The sequence below is a fragment of the Lemur catta genome, chromosome 18, assembly GCF_020740605.2.
Source record: "Lemur catta isolate mLemCat1 chromosome 18, mLemCat1.pri, whole genome shotgun sequence".
NCBI classification, from domain to species: Eukaryota; Metazoa; Chordata; class Mammalia; order Primates; family Lemuridae; genus Lemur; species Lemur catta.
Genome location: NC_059145.1, coordinates 48,765,548 through 48,783,327, shown reverse-complemented (window position 1 = coordinate 48,783,327; position 17,780 = coordinate 48,765,548). Strand labels below are relative to the sequence as shown.

Below are 17,780 nucleotides of genomic sequence, written 5' to 3'. Positions count from 1 at the left end.
GCAGCGTCCCAGCCCCGCGGCCCACCGAGCGTGGCCCCGGCGGACCTCGGCCCGTCCTCCAGCAAGCCTTTCGTGGCCGTGTCAGTCCAGAGCCAGCCCACGGCGTATCCACCACAACCTCCGGCCGGCCGTTCAGAAAATACCTGACTTGCTAATTCTCCCACTGGGTAATAGGAAAATCCGTTCAAAAAACGGGAGAATTCTTCCGGGAAGCTCTGCCAATCCACTTGTGAGGGACTTTCGGAAGTATCTAAGATGCCTTCTGTGAGTGAAAACACGGGGTCACTACCTGGCACGACAATCTCCTTGCCGTCAGCTGCGATGCCAGGAATTGCCCGGGGCGCCCTGCAAGCCGCGCACCCGTCCCCCCGGGTGGGCTCAGCACCGGCCGGACAGCAGCACCCGCCGCACGCGTCGCAGGGCCCCATGCTTTCCAAGATCACCTCTGAGTTTTCCACAAAGTCCATCTCGCTGCTCAGAGGAGACCCCTCAATGGTGGGCGTGGCGTGTCCTTCCGAGTGGCAGGCACGTTGCTTGGTCCCAGGTGGACCCAGGCCGTCAGTAATGACAGGATCAGTGTTGTCTTTCTCCAAATAAAGTCTCTCCTGTTTTTCACACGTTAGTTTCAGTTTACTCAACCCCGACACATTATTTCCGAAGGTACCAGAAACTTCTTCAGGTGATTCAGGGTAAATCTGTCTCAGCTCCGGGCCCTCACCACTGTCAACAGACCCCGTCTCTGCTACTCCTGACTTCTGCTCGACTGAGGTGGAGCTTTGGCTGAAAGGTGGCACAACACCAAGACCTCCACTTTCACAGTCATTCACTCTGTGGGTCTCGCGGCTTGTTTCTATTTGGTTAGCTTCAAAATCAAGGTTTTCTGTCACGCTAGAACTAACGTAAGTTAGTACGTCCTCACAGGGCGTTGCCCTGCGTCTAAGCAGACTTGTTTCCCACTCAAACGTTGTTTTGGAATCTGACTTGACGTTTACTATGTCATCTTCACTTCTCTCTCTATAATCAGCTTTTAGTGACTCTTTTCCAGCACTTTCTAACCTGTGAGGGTCACTCAGCTGGTCGTGGGGGCCGCTGACTGAACTCTGCACACATACTTCACTTTCTGTCCTGTCCCCCAGGCCTGCTTCCCTCTCTCCCTCATCTGCATGGGTGAACACGAACACAGGGGATACAAGGTCACCGGGAAGAGGTCTGGCCTGACCCTGGGACTCTCCGTATGGGGGTGCTCCTGGTGCCCTTCTGCGTCTGGGGCTGCCTCTCCCCTGGACACAGCCCACAAGATCTGCAGCGCAGGCAGGAGCCTCCTCCGCCCCACGGCCTCCACGCAGCCCTGCCTGGCACCAAGACTGCAGCTCAAAAGCCTGCCCACGGTGACCCTGGGCCTCCAGGAGGACAGTCCTGCCCTCCCAGGAATGAGAGGCACTATCTGCAGGCTGCAAAGACAGCTCTCCTCTGCCCGCCAGTGGGGGACTTCTGGCCTCCAGGCCGCCGTCCCCTGTGCGCAGCTCCTCCTTCAGTGCTGGCTCTGGAAGGTGCTCAGGCTCCGGGCCCTGGAGTCCGCTTGGGGCCGCTTCTCTGAAGTCAGCATGAACTGAGAGACGCTCGTTTCCACAGTTCCCAGAAGTGGCAAACCTCGTGGGACTTAAATGAATTCTATCTAGACCAACGGAAAGGACACTCTCTGATCTGCTAACACTGAAATGGAAACAATCATTGTCCCGTAGTGGTTTCACAGAGCTGCCCTCTCCCTCCTTCTCTGAGTGTGGGCGCTGGCCGCCACCAGCTATCACTGCCCCAGGCTCATCCCTCCCTCCAACACAGGAAGTGTCACTAAGAAAGTGAGGAGGTGACTCATCCACCTGACTTCCTATTCCTGAACTGTGGCTCGCTCTCTCTGCAGGGATGGCACACGCGCACTTCAGTGAGTCACTGAACATGCTACTATTTAACTCAGGGCGTGGGCCAGTAACATTATGTAACATACTACTTTCCGTGTAATCTTTAGGGAACCCAGTGCAGGCTTCTGCCCCTGAGGCCTTGGCTGGCATGCCACCAACGTCTGCTTCACAAGGTGCGTCCGCGTCCGTCAGAAGCTCAGAACTGGGTTCAGTTTTCTCACTGAACACTCCCCTCCTTTCATCTGGACCCAGCCTGCCCTGGCATGAGAGCTCTTCCTGCTGCGGCTCTGACTCTCCTGCCCCCGGTGTGGCACGCGAGACTGGACACTCTTTCTCGCTACCCAGAGGCCAGTCGGTTTTTTGAGTCCCCTGGGAAGGAACAGCTGAGCGACACCCGCCCCCTGCAGCTGCCTGGCTCCGGGCAGTGTCCTGCTCCTCCCGCAGGGAAAGGCAGTCAGGATCGACCACGCAGATACTGTAAAACGCACGCTCTCGGGACTCCTTATGCGGCTGGTCATCAGCACAAACGGGGTTTTCATCTCTCTTCTCCCCGTCGGAGACAGCAGGAGAGTGACTCCCACTGTGACTACTGACCTGAACACTGACCACTGTTTCTTTCTCTGTTAAAGAGGTTTTACAAGGGGCCGGGCAATGGCCACTCACATGCGCTTCTTCCCGCAGGCCCTGGTCAGAACGCACTGGCACACGTGAGAGAGGCCCAGCATCTTCAAGACGGTCCCAGGGACCGTTCCCCACACACACTGAGCCACACGCACTCTCAGAGTCCTGCTCAGTGACAGCATCGGAATTCTTGTCACTCTCGGCTAAGCCTTCATACTTGGTTAAGCACCTACACGCTGGAGGGGAAAGAGAGCCCAGTGGATGGGGGGGTCCGTGCCCCAGCCCATGCACAGCCCGAGCTCCAGGCCACACCCCAAGGCCTGCGGCGGCCCTGCCAGCTCCACTTTCCACACTGGGCAGCTCCTCACCTCCACGGTGATCAAATAACGAAGATAAAGTTTTACTTATCTTGTTCTCCAGTTCCTTCTCCTCCACAGATTTTTGCAACAGGCCAGTTTTTTCATCGTCATTGTCACTACTTAATTCTTTGCTGAAGCAACAGCCCATGTTTGAAAGTTCAGAAACTCACATCACCATGTTTGCCGTTTTCCAAACCTCCACAAACACACCTCACACTAACTTGCTATGGTTTCTGGGGAGAAGCCAACACCCAGATACCAAAAATAACCCCTTGCACAGTGGTCACATGTTCCTGCCACTCAAATCCAAATCCTGATGACAACAGAGTGCAGCCTGACAGCCGTCATCCTCTCTGTGCTAAGTCCAGACCGCACAGGGAACCCGAAGGCTCACGACAGCAGCAAAAGGACACGACAGATCACATTTTCTTATTCTCATGAGCTCAATAAAAAATGCTGAAAACTATTATGCCAGCCAGAAGAATTTCAGGCTTCTGGTTTTTCTACAGTGTTTCAGTACTTTCGAAATTACACTTCATGGGATGGTGGTAACCAAAGAAGTTAGTACGTAAATCCCCCAACAGGAAAACAGTATCAGAAACTTGTTCCTTAAAATTTATACTTACAGTTGTACCTGATTTTCTAGCTTTAGGAAATAATCTCTGTGAATATTAAGGAACTATTGCTAATTTTGTCAGGCATGAAAATGGAATGGTGTCAGAGAGGCATGTTGAAGTATTTATGATAAAATGACACATTGTCTAAGATTTGCTTTAAAATACTCCAAGAAATACAGTAAATATATACATACATACGTAAAAATTTCAAACACTTGTGTGCACAGAGGGAGGAAAAGAAAAAACAAGCAGAGCAGTGCAACAGTGGGCACTTGTGCAAGTTCACAAGGGAGCACTGGGGTTCATTGTATTATTCTGTCCACTTCCACAGATGTCAGAAAATTCTAATTAAGAAAAAGGAAAAAAAAGAGAAAAAAAATAAATCTACACCTCCTAGTACCCAAACCAGGTCTCTCAAAAGCACCTGAAACAGAAAAGCACAGCCGCCGTCTGTCTGGTGAAAACCCGGAGTCGCCTACAACCAGCCACGCTGCTGCTACACCGCGGTCTGTGACGACTCACACGCCGGGTCCTGTCTTACGTGGACACCCATAATGTTTCACTCCTGGTATAAATGATTCTTTCTCTTACTATGGTTCTGACATGCTATTTAGGAAACAAAACAAAACCAGACACAGCGGCTCATGCCTATAATCCTGGGCCCTTTGAGAAGCCGAGGCAGGAGGGTCACTTGAGCCCGGGAGCTGGAACTGTAGTGAGCTGTGATGAGGCCACTGGACCCCAGCCTGGGTGTCTCCAAAAACACATACAGTACTGTTAACTCCTCTGCAAGGGAGATTTTTACATCTACAAGTTATGGCTGGTGTCCTATTGAAATCTATTTTTACAAAACACTGAAATTTCATGATGAAAAGTTTAGGAATTGAATTAATTAAACACACAGGCACTTGGCTGCACAGGTTGTGACTCGCACACGTCCCCCTGAGCAGGCCACAACCTGGAGCACCGAGCGCATCCGGAAAAGCTTCAGGTGACACAGCACAGCCCAGGCAGCTCGTGACCACAGTGTCCCCAGCAGAGAATTCAGTACCCACATGGAAGAGCATTCTCCACTCAGGATACAAACTGTTCACACCTGCTGCAGCGTCGTGGGTGGAGTGACGGGGACACGCACATGAGACCCTGCGGGGCATAATTTCTGGCAAATTATTTAAGCTCCCTTTGTCTCAGTTTTCTCATCTGTACAATGGAGCCAACACTGATGCCTATTTCAAACAGCTGTTGCGAAGATTTTAGGTAAAGTACTTAGATCAGAAGCCCAGTATCACCCCACCGTCCTCAGTCGGGCCCCCGCCAACCTCTGTTAGCCCCTCTGCTGCTCAGACGTGTCTCCCCCCCCACGCCATCCACGCATCCAGCCAACCAGCGCCAGCTTGCCCTGCCTCCACTGTTTCTTCTGGAAGGCTCCTCCCCGACTTCCCACACCTGGAAGTCCTTGGTGACGCCGACCGTGTGCTCTGCCCTGTGCTGCTGTGACAGTCCCTGAGCTGGGTGGAGAGTAAGGAGCAGAGATTTCCTTGGCACAGCTCTGGGGCCGGCAAGGCCAAGGGTGAGGGGCCTGCCTCTGGGGGCCTCCACGCTGTGCCACCCAGGGCAGGAGGCAGCGGCAAGACAGCGCCAGGCACAGCTCACTCACTCCCTCAAGCAGCAGCACTGACACACTGGCAAGGGCTCTGCCCTCGCGACCTCATCGCCTCTTACCAGGCCACACCTCCCAGTACTGTGGCCTGGGTTCAACTCCCGGTTCTGTCACTTTCTCATTCAGCTACCTTAGGAAGATCACTTAAGCCTCTTTGTGTCTCAGTTTCCTCATTACTAAAACGGAGACAACAGCACCTAGGGGTGCCACAGCGTAGGCTAACAGGCATTAGGAGTTCAAGTACCAAAGTGTCAGAACAGTGTGTGGTAAGTGCCGTGTGGTCGGCTGCGGCTAGTGCTGTGGTTGCCACCGTGTGTGACACATTCTCTCATGCAGGAGACACTGAGTAGGAGTCACCTACAGGTAGACCTGGGACACAGCAATGACCAAAGCCAAAGCCCAGTGTTGAAGGAGCGTGTGCTCTAGTCCAGGGAGACAGACACCAAATGCACAGACACCTGACCAGGTAAGGTGGTGCTACCCGCGACAGGGCAAGGAGCCTGGGGTGGCCAGAGATGAGGGGAATGGCGTGGACGGGGCACACTGAGCTGAGCCGTGAGCCAAGAGCTGCAGAGGTCTGAGATGGGGCCCAGAGGCTCCTGGGAAGGGGGTGCGCCAGGACCAGGCAGGGCAGAGTGCCCTGCAGGGGTCACTGGGGCTACACAGGTGCCAGACCGCGCAGCGTCTGGACCTGCTGGGGCTCGGCCGACTCTGACCTGTGGCCCAGGAGGGCAGGGCCTGGCCTGGCCTTCTCGAAGGGACCCTCTGGCCACTGTAGGGAAGAAGGGGGTCGGGGGAGCCAGTGAGGAGGTGCCTGCAGCAACCAGGCGACACGGTGTAAGGAGCCCCAACAGGCTACACGGCCTGATCACTGGGAACCCATGCATACCACCAGGCACACTGCCACGCACAACTCCACGCACACCACCACGCACAACAGCACCGTTAGCCCTTCCGATGAGACTCTCTCAGGTGTCTTGTCTGCAAACGTTCCCTGACTCAAACACACACATTTCTCCTATTTTCACAATTTCTACCATCACAGTATGTCTTCAAATGAGTGCCAAAACTCACAGAGGGCTTGTGGTAACGTTCTGTTTCAGGATCTAGGTGGTAGATTCCCTGCTTATATTTGTTTTACCAAAACTCTCTGAGCCATACGCTGTGATCTGTGCATGTGCTTATACGCACTGTACCGCAACACACGTGTGAGAGCCCCGAAGCCACCAAGGCTGCCAGTGGTGACATACTGGTCACTTCCTCCCACTTGCTCTGACTGTTCTCTCAGTGCAACTGTCTGGACAGCAATGCCACTCAAACCTGATGTGTAAATCAACTGTTGAACAAAATGCCTTGCAGAATTTAAACTGAATATACAACCTTAAAATGAAAAAGAGTTTGCAAGAAACTGTAATATTCCAAATGATTCAAATAGCAAGTAGTAAAATTACCAATGTTTTAAAGAAATTACAGAATTTTCTAAGTTGAGAGAAACTGTAGTCCCTGGCTCCCATGTTAGGAGAGACTACCATGCAGACAGAACAATCACAGCTAAAACGTGAAACAAATTTTCTTGGCTTTTTACAGGCAGGTCTCACTCTGTCGTCTGGGCTAAAATGCAGTGGTGCAATCACAGCTCGCTGCAACCTCAAATGCCAGGGCTCAAGCAATTCTCCTACTTCAGCCTCCCGAGTAGCTGGGACTGCAGGTGTGCACCACCATGCCCGGCTAATTTTTCTATTTTTTGTACAGACGGGGTCTCACTCTTGCTCAGGCTGGTCTCAAACTCCTGGTCTCAAACAATCCTCCCACCTTGGCCTCCCCAAGTGCTAGGATTACAGGCGTGAGCCACCGCACCTAGCGTGAAACAAATTTTCTTAGTGAAAGCTTCCTGTTAGACTTGTGTGCTTTAAAGAACACAGGCTATCAAAATGTAAAGCTGATCATATACATGCAAGAGAGTATCAGTGATCCATTAAACACTGTGATGAATATTTGACAATAAATTAACGCAGATGGCGCACTGCTGCTGGTGGAGCTATAGACCTAACCCACACACAACACACCAGGAAAGGACACTTCCGATACCTGGGGGTGTGCTGAGGAACGGGTCCCCCACCATTTTGAGAAACATTTATATTTCCTATTTTTTTTTTTTTTTACAATAAACATTTGTCTCAAGGAAATATCTGTGAGCTTCAGCTGTGATTAAACAATCTGTAATCACTCTAGAAATTGAGTTACCTGACTCAACGTTGGGATGGAACTCGTCTGAGGAGTGGTCTGAGATACAGGACCATTCATCTGTAACATTGCAAACAAAGACACCATCACTACAGGGCAAACAAAACACATTTTCAAACCACAGTAAATTAGGCAAAACTAAACCCACTGAGAAATGCATATTTTTACATGTCAAATTCCTGAATTCATAAGACACTCACAATGATGTAAGAACCTTAAAATTTTAGGTTTTGAAATTCTGACTGGTAACTAAAATTCCTTATAGTTTTAATGGGGAAAATTAAGAAAAGCTACTTTTCCCAAAGTCATTTTGAAACTTTTTTTTTAATTCAGTGTCAGATGCAAATTTCTTTGCCATTTTGAAACTTTAAATATTATTGCTCGACACGATAAAATTTTTAAATGAACAAAGGTAGTCAAAATAAAACATTTATGTTACAATCCTAATTAACTCTTTGAATACATCCTATGATGGGCTGTGATGTTATTAAAGTATTTATAAACCACTGCATTTTCTTGATTTAAAGTAAAAAGCTTTAAGTACCTAGAGCTACGACTCACTTTTGTTTCCCTATCACCTGGTACGTGCAGTTTCCGCTACTGAGCTACCCACATGTTTTCCAGACTGATGGGGTCTGGACGCGCTACCTCAAAACCTGGCACCCTGACATCTGAGGAGCAGCAGGATGAGGCCACAGAAACTAGAAGGAGGTCTCGCACCCCTGCTCCCCTGAAGTGGGCCGTAAAACCTGGCTGACCTTCCCCTGCAGACAGGTCGAGGGTCCTGCTCTGCACCCAGAGAAAGGAAAGGAATGTCACACCAGGACGTCCTCCCCAGTGCACTCCCGTCAGACCACACCCCTTCTGTCCAGTCCCGTCTCTCTGCAACTGTCCACTTCTGCATCAGACTTAGCCAAAAAGAGTGTTCCCGTTTCTTTGGGTCTTCATTTATAAAGGCCCCCCCCCAGAAAGTTATTACTAAATACATATGCGTGCTTTTCTCCTGTTCATCTGCCTTTTGTTACAGATGTGTCAGCCACGAGCCTCAGACTGATGGATGAGCAGTCCTCTCTCTCCCACACGACTGGGACATCTCTGTGAAGACCCCGAGATGCTCGAGTGTTACTGCTCTGACCTCCCCAAGCCCGAGGCAGAGCCCCTCATCACCAACGCAGGAGACACGCACCCCCAGCCCCCCTTCCAGGGACCCACCAGACGAGCGCTGTCCTTGCCCTCCTGGACTCTCTGTGCCTGCGGTTCAGCCACAACTTTAGCGTCCTGATCAGAAGTCATGGGCTCCACTGGAGGAGGGTGACGCCAACCTCAGATGCTGCGAAACGGCAAAGACAGCAAACAGGTCATGTGGAAGGCACAGCACGACGGGCTCTTCAGATAAAGTCACTCAGGAGTCTTAAAATCCTCACGTTTTCCAGGACACAGGTTTATACCTCTGGATTCTAAGTAGTTTAAAGTAATTCTTTGTTAATTAGTAAATCTTTCTCACACCAATTTGGTGACAATGACCATATTGGAAAACTTGGAAATCATGTGCTAACACAGACAGACCTGCTCATGCCCAGAAACTCAAGTTTTTTTTTTAAAAACACAATCAATGGGTTAATATCTGAGATATATAAGGAATTTGCACAACTCAATAGCAAAAAAAAAAAAACCACAAAACCCTGATTAAAAAGTAGTCAAAGGACATGAAATAGACATTTTTCCAAAGATATAAAAATGGCCAACAGATATATGAAAAAGTGCTCACCTTGCGAATCACCAGAGAAATGCAAATCAAAACACTGAGCCATCCCCCCACGCTCGTTAGGATGACTATTATCGGAAAGACAAGTCTTGGTGAGGGTATGGAGGCAGAACTCTTACACACCGTTGGTGGGAATGTAAATTGGTGTAGCCGTAAGGAAAACAGTAAGAAGGTTCCTCAAAAATTATAAAATGGAACTACCACACGAGCCAGCAACTCCCCTTTCAACCATGCATCCACCTGACAAAAATGTCTACCCCCGTGTCCACGGCCACATCACACACAGCCACCAACACACAGAAGTAACCTGAGTGTCCTTCAGCAAAGAAATTATGACACACACACAAATGGAGTATTATTCGGCCTTTATACAGAAGGAAACCCTGTCATATGCTACAACGTGGTGGAACTGGAGGACATCATGCTCTGTGAAATAGGCCAGGCACACAGGACAAACACTGCATCATCTCACTAGTACGTACAATCGAGTTAAAAGCTGAATACATAGAAACAGAGAACAAAGTGGTGGTCATCATGGGGTGGGCAGGTAGCAAACGGGGAGATGTATATCAAAGGATACAAAGTAGCAGCTATTCAGGATGAATAATTCTAAAGATCTACTGTACAACATGAGAACCACAGTTATATTGTACACTGGAAATTTCCTAAGACAGTAGATTTTAGATGTTCTTATCACATGCAAAAGAAGGATAACTATGTTACATGATGGATATATAAATTGGCTTGACTACAGCAACCATTTTACTATGATATCCAAATACCATGCTGTACACCCTAAATATACACAATTAAAAAATAAATAAAAACAGGAGTAGGCATGGTGGCTCACGCCTGTAATCCTGGCACTCTGGGAGGCCGAGGCAGGAGGATCACTTGGGGCCAGGAGTTCAAGACTGGCCTGGGCAACATAGTGAGACCCCGACTCCACAAAAAATAAAATTATTAGGTGGGCGTGGTGGCACGCGCCTGCAGTCCTAGAGACTTAGGAGGCTGAAGTGGGAGGATCACTTGAGCCCAGGAGTTTGAGGCTGCAGTGAGCTATGATGAGGCCACTGCATTTCAGCGTGGGTAAAAGTGAGACCATGTCTCAAAAAAGAAAGAAAAGAAAGAAATACCGAAAATTTCAAAATTAATAGAACTCCAGAAATTGAGTTACTCATGTATTTAAGAAAGATTAATATAAACAGGTAAGATAATGAATGACCCAATCTTCGGTGAACTGGTGAGGGCCATCGGTGGTCACGGCAGGGGTGGGTTACGTCAGGGAGTAAACGTTTGCAGAACAGGAACTGTCGGAAGCACCCCTCCCTCCACACGGCTCCCACACCCACAGACGCGCTGGGCCCACTAGCGCTGTCACACTGCACCGTTTACTGTCGAGTATTTGCATGCTTGCAGACTTTACGAATCTCTGTTTCACAGTAATGTACATAGACTCATTCATTCCTTCTTTCATTCAGTTTCCAACCTGCTTGTTCCAGTTCAGGGTGGTGGACGGCCAGGGCCCATCCTGGCAGCTCTGGGCAAAGGCAGGAACTGCCCTGGACAGGCCACCCCGTCGCAGGGCGCACTCACACACGTCCACACTCACTCAGGCTGTGACCACGCAGATGTGCCAACTCAGCTAATGTGAACATCTCTGTGATGTGGGGGGAAACCTCGTACCCGGAGAAAACCCACACAGATCTGGGGAAAACATGTAAACTCCACAGGGACAGTGGCTCCAGCTGGAAATCGATTTCTTTCCTTATTAAGGTTGTAACAAAACGACATGACAGGCTGGGCGCAGTGGCTCACGCCTGTAATTCTAACACTTTGGGAGGCCGAGGCAGGAGGATCGCTTGAGCTCAGGAGTTCGAGACTAGCCTGAGCAAGAGCGAGACCCCGTCTCTACTAAAAAAAAAAATAGAAAGAAATTATATAGACAACTAAAAATATATAGAAAAAATTAGACAGGCATGGTGGCACATGCCTGTAGTCCCAGCTACTCGGGAGGCTGAGGCAGGAGGATTGCTTGAGTCCAGCAGTTTGAGGTTGCTGTGAGCTAGGCTGACGCCACAGCACTCTAGCCTGGGCAACAGAGTGAGACTCTGTCTCAAAATAAATAAATAAATAAATACACAAATACATAAATAAATAAAGCACAAAACAACACGACAAAATGATGACGTTATCCAAGGACCTGCTGTACATTTTTGATTGGTCCCATTAATTTCATTTTGTTCAAGGACAATCGCTGTCAGCACACATAATAATTAAAAAGGCATCACTTCACAATCCTGAATCATGAGAAACTAAAGACCATCTGAGCGCGTGCTACAGATGCTCCAAAGGAGTCTTTGCCAGGCACTGGTGCGACCCAATGGCTGGACACAAACCTTCACGTGTGATCTCCAATCTTCCCACATGACTTAAGAAGTAACTGTGGCTCAGAGGGATAACTTTCATAATTACATGTCATGAGGATTCCTAGACATCTCGGTCTGACTTCAAGGCCTTTCTTCTTTTCACTGCAAGCTACACTGCTTCACAGACAAGATAAAGAATTTGATTTAACCCAGTTATTTTAGGGGGCACTTCTGAAAACACATAGTATCAGACTGCCACAAAAAGAAATTTAAAAGCACAACTATTTTTGTCTTGCTAGGTAATCATAAGAGTTTTTCATTTCTATAACAGAGCTCCCTATTCTCAATAACCTGCTTGTGATAAATTCTCAAAACTCTTGTTATGGAAATAACCTGAGGATTACAGGCAGTCTCATGCAATTGTCAAAAGTGTGTTAGAAATCACAAAAGCACAGAAAAAATTAAATGCTATAAAACAGATTTGGAAATGTAAACTAGCAGAAAACAAATGCTTGACATAAACTCAGTAAGTTTCACAGAGTTTCACTATTTTCCAAATGCAGGATAAATGACAAATATGTTAGATTTTAATAGGTAAATATCTTGATGTGTATGTATCTTCTTTTTATGTGTGTGGTACCAATGTCTTCTGTTAAACAAAAAAGTGAGTCCATTTAAAGAAATACATTAAGTACCAGTATAAATACTACTGGGGGACAAAAAAATCCTGACAGTAGAATGCAAATAACTAAATTTTAGAAAACGCAGATTTAGGGAACAGCTGGTCTGAGATTCTAGGTCACTGGTCCTCAGTCCTCAGACGCACTGAAGAATCACTAGAGGAAGTTGTGATTTTGTAGTTTTGTAGTGCACACATTTGTAGTTTTCCAAAGCTAAGTAGATGATTCTGAAACACCTGAGAGCAAAGAGCTACTTCTGACCCCCTCCCCTCCCCGGCGCGATGCTGAAGCAGCACAGGGAGGGTGGCTTCCACTCCCAGGCGGCTTCCCGGGAGAGCACGGACAAACCCTTACACGCACTGCACGTCGGTTCTAACACAACCACCACACCGGGCGCTGAAGACGTGAATCCACAACCAGACTGACAGAAGTCACAGAAGGTGGTGCAGACTGCTTCACCAATATTAAGATTTTTAAGATTCTCAAAGAGAAAACGTTTGTTCTTAAGGATACACCTTTACTTGAAAAATAAGGTACGACAGCCAAAAGGGGAAAACCCAACTAGAAAACCCTTTACTATATACAGCACCTATTCTTTTTCAGACTGTCAGAAATCACACACTGCGCGGGATGGAGACACCAGCAGCACCACGCATGAAGTGGTCTTGCAAAACACAGACTGTGATGGCGCCCCTAAACCTCACCGCAAATTTACAGCAGACACGAGGGACAGGGAACCACGGGATTTCACGCAGTGGGAAATTCCTGGACAAGCACCTGGCTTCTTCAACACAGAAGACTTAAGACATGTGCTAGCCAAACTACGGCTTCACACGGGTAAATGATTCAAACCAACTATTTTTTAAGAAGATAAAATTAAAAAAAATAAAAAGATAATCAGAGAAATAGCACTGACAGGACATGTGATGGTACTAAGGAATTGTTTTATTTTCTCAGATGTGGCAATGACACCGAGGTTATATTTAATAAAAGAAGATACCCTATAGTCTAGAGATTCACACTGAAATACTTACGCACATTTTTTGGGATATTTGCAGGGACATAACACGATGTGTGGAGTTTTCCTCAAAATAATACAGGGGGCAGGGACAAGGAGGTTCGCCATCAGTCATCATGGGAGAGGGGGAGAGGGGTTCATTGTACTAGTCTGTCTGCTTTTGTATACCTGAAATTACCTACAATTAAGGGTCAAAAAAGTAACCATGGCACAGTCTTGGCATAACACAGTGCTCCCAATTTGACTACGCTGCATCCTATCTATTAAAAAAAGTAATCACAGGCCGGATGCAGTGGCTCACGCCTGTAATCCTAGCACTCTGGGAGGCCGAGGCAGCAGGATCGCTTGAGCTCAGGAGTTCAAGACCAGCCTGAGCAAGAAAGAGTGAGACCCTGTCTCTACTAAAAATAGAAACAAAAATTAGCCAGGCAACTAAAAGTAGAAAAAATTGGCCAGGCATGGTGGCGCATGCCTGTAGTCCCAGCTACTCGGGAGGCTGAGTCAGAAGGATTGCTTGAGCCCAGGAGTTTGAGGTTGCTGTGAGCTAGGCTGACACCACGGCACTCACTCTAGCCCGGGCAACAAAGCGAGACTCTTTGTCAAAAAAAAAAAAAACAACTTTGAAAACAAAATGATCCCTTTTTTTTAGGGCTTTCTGTACGTGAGTTATATACAACTTGAAAAATAGTTCTCTTGGCTCCCAAGGTGAAGAGATGTGAGTTACATAGGCTTCATGAGGCCCCGGGCTCAAAAGTAGCGTGAGTTAAATACAATTCACAAGGCAGTTAATGTGTTAAAAGGTCTCCTGCTCGGGTCATTTCAGATTGGCCTCCCTGAAGCCTGACACTCACCTCCTCTCCAGCTGAAGCCCTCTGGCACCTGCACCCTGAGAAAGTGAAACTTGGCCACTGGGATGCCCCCACCCTCCCCACAGTCTGGCTGCTTATTCCCCGTGCTCCTGCAAAGCCTGCACCAGGAACACGACACAGCCATCAAAGCACCGTCTCTCCAACAGAAATCTCGGCACCAGCACGGGGCGGGGGCAGCCCTATGCCCACCCCGTTCTCCACTCGTTTCTAATGCAGTACCTAATAAAGCAGAATCTCAGTAACATGTTTTTAATAATTTCTTCTGTGGCAATAAACGTGGGAAGAATTTCCTAGCATTTAAAATATAAAGCCCAGAAAATGAGATGGTTCCGAGTAAAATCATCTGTTGCTGCATATTCCAAATGATATGTTAACATGGGAAAAGGCAATAATTTACAGGTGAGGGTAAAATTACTTGGAGTTAATTTTTTTTTTTTTTTTTGAGACAGGGCCTCACACTGTTGCTGGAATGCAATGGCTCACTGCAGCCTCAAATGATCCTCCTGTCTCAGCCTCCCGAGTAGCTGGGACTACAGGTTCGTGCCACCACACCCAATTAGTTTTTTTTTTTAAATGGCGTCTCACTATGTTGCCCATGGGGGTCTCGAACTCCTGGCCTTAAGTCATCCTCCCACCTCAGCCCCCCCAAACTGCTGGATTACAGGTGTGAGCCACCGTGCCTGACCTATGTTGTCTTTTATATTCTCTAGATTTTGTATATGTATATGTTTACATCAATTGGGATCTAAACATACAAAAGAGGTAAATACAAAATGATGCTGACATTTAAAAATTTAATTATCAAAACAACAACAAGTCACTGAATAAATCCCTAAGTGGCAAAAACACACTAAAACAATTATTTGTATTGGGTATGTGACATTGTGAAGTATATATTTGTTCTTCCATTTCCTGGCAAACAACTCCTAAAATCCTTGGAATCTCCAAAGTAACAAGTCTTTTGTATGCTAATGGCTGACCAGTGGCTGTCACCAGAAAGACCAAAGCAGGACTGAGGACTGGGACACCCAGCCCCAACCTGCAGCCTTCAGGGGAAGGGCGCTGATGGCCAGGGACCTAACCAACCAGGCCTGCCTGGGTGAAGACCTGGTGATGGGAGTTTCAGCTGCCTGGTTCCTAGAGGGTGGCACCTGGGGAGGGCAGGGGAACCGCGCCCCTTCCCCAAACCTGGCACTCTGCCTCCATCCATCCTGTCCTCTGTGGTGTCCTGCACGCCACACGGGAAGTGCACGGCTTTCCTTACTTCTGTGAACCATTCTAGCGAACTGACTGAACCCAAGGAGGTGGTCGTGGGGCTCGCCTGGTCAGAGCACAGAGCTGGGGCTGGAGACTGGCGTGGGGGGGGCTTGTGGGACTGAGCCCTCCCCTGCGGGGTGACACCAGCCCCAGGTACACAGGTGGGGACGGACAGGACGCCCGCTGGTGGCTGCTGCACGTCTGTCTGGCTGCTGTGGGGAGAAATCCCCACACTTCCTGGTGACCAGAGGGGTCAGAGGTCTTCTGTGGTGATCATGGGGTAAGAGCTGGGGAAAAGCAGTCTGCTCTTCCGTCAGAGGGGAAGGGGTTAAAAAATCCTTCTGAAAATCTGCTGAAAGCCATGGATCCTTTCAGAGGAAAAAGAGATGTACACTAAAAATTTCAAACATAAATGAGAAGTTCCAGTACTCCTCCAAAGTCCATCCGGGAATAACAGGCTGACGTCAGGGGCACAGGCCAGACAGTCGGACCCCCACCTGCCAGACGGTGCCACCACACACAGCCACCTCCCCGGTTCCTTCTCCTCATGGTGCCGTGAGGGCTTTTCAGGGCACCCAAGGCAGAGAGCACAGTGCCTGGCACACAGCACACGCTCACAACACCTAGCTGTGCCTGTGACCAGAGAGCCCAGGCCAGACCTCCCTGGGGAAGCTGTGAAATACCACACTGCTCAGAAAGTCAGTCACCGATTCCAAGCACAAATCCAACCGCTATCTTCCAGCATCAGCCATTACAATCACAGACACTTTCAGGTTTCCAAGACCCCAGGGCAAACTGTAATGAATAGGCCTAACATAGTAACTGACAAGAGCAGTACTACTTTTAAAAAAGGAATTTAAGTTCCAAGATTATGAATTCAAAAACACACCTTTTTTTGGTTTAATATTCCAAAGGATACGTATCCTAGACACAACAGTACTCCTCCTATTTTGTAAATATACCAGATTACAACTGAAGGGCCAGTAGGATTATATGCCCATTTCAATAGACAATGTGCTAACAGCACAATAAAAGCTTCAAGCAAACTATCAGAATCAGCATCAGCCATTTAAAATTCCAATCACCTCCACTAATTCTGAAATACCATTCAGCAAGGTGGATTAATTTGTCTAAATGTTGTAGAGTAGGTTATCCGACTGCAACCACAACCACTATAAAAAGTACTATTAAAACTTTCTGGTTAGAGACTGCATTTCTGATGCTTACCTGTGATGTATGACTTAAGTCCCCAAATATATTGTCTTCTGGATCCAAGGTACTGCACGGGATGTTGCCCCTTTCTAAGAGTTGGGTGTTATTTGCGATGGGCTTGGAAACAAGCAGCTGGAAGGACCTCATTTTCTGCTCTTCCTGTGTTGCATGATGTAAGGCAAACTGTCTCTAGGCCTCAGTTTCCCAAACAGTAACACAGGTGTTCTGAAAACTAAATGTGGCGGGGGAGGGTGGCGGGGAGGGCTTTGAGTCCTCTGAATTATAAGCCAAATACACTGCTGAGGTTGGGAGTTGTTGCACTCTGCATTCATTTCTCAGTGTCTAAGAAGCTGGGTGTTGTTAAAACCTTAGATCCTGACACACACAGCAGTCGCTTGAGGACGGTAAAACCAAAGGCCAGGAGAGCTCCGGGCAAGTCACGTCCTCCGTAGTGTGAGTTCCTCTTTGCAAAAAGGTGATGGGTGTGAACTCGGGGACTGATGCTGGACCTCTGTGTTAACAGTGTGTACATTAAAATGAGCAGCTGCCTGAAGAAAACCATTTCATTGATATAAATTTTTCAAAGATGAACTGTAAGCTGCAGCCTGACTATACGATACAAACGGGAGGGTGTTAACTAGAACACCTCCTAGCACCTCCCTGTCTGAATTATGGTTCATGGATTATCTTAAAATGACAAAACCCTCAATTTTCCTGAATAAATATACTTTGATCATTCAAAAAGTGCAGCCTAATAGCTGCTTTAAAAATCTTCTTTAAGGCCCGGTGCAGTGGCTCACACCTGTAATCCCAGCTCCTTGGGAGGCCGACGCGGGAAGATCACTTCAGCCCAGGAGTTCAAGACCAGCCTGGGCAACACAGCGAAACCCCGTTTCTACAAAAAATTAAAAAATTAGCAGGGCGTGGTGGCTCACACCTATAGTCCCAGCTATTCGGAGGCTGAGGCAGGAAGACAGCTTGAGCCCTTAAGTTTGAGGTTGCAATGAGCTACGATCTCACTACTGCACTCCAGCCCAGGCGACAGAGCAAGACCCTACCTTAAAAAAATAAATTAAAATCTACTTTAAAAATTTTTAATAATGCCTAAAATTCTATACCATACATACAGCTAATGCTTTCAACAATTTCAAGGTTTCCGTGAACCCCCTTTGGAGGGCGTGCCTTGGAAGAGT

General features: G+C 48.0%; 1 protein-coding gene across 2 annotated transcripts in view; it reads right to left on the bottom strand.

Annotated features, from left to right (window-relative positions):
* LARP4B (La ribonucleoprotein 4B) overlaps positions 1 to 17,780 on the bottom strand; it is a 66,933-nt gene that overhangs the window by 39,690 nt on the left and 9,463 nt on the right. For both annotated transcript variants that reach the window (XM_045530999.1, XM_045531000.1), the window contains exons 2-3: positions 8,630 to 8,747; positions 7,418 to 7,477 (exon numbers count right to left, since the gene is read on the bottom strand). In XM_045530999.1, the coding sequence (XP_045386955.1) occupies positions 7,418 to 7,477; positions 8,630 to 8,710 (141 nt within the window). In that variant the 5' untranslated portion in view covers positions 8,711 to 8,747. The remainder of the gene's footprint in view (positions 1 to 7,417; positions 7,478 to 8,629; positions 8,748 to 17,780) is intronic.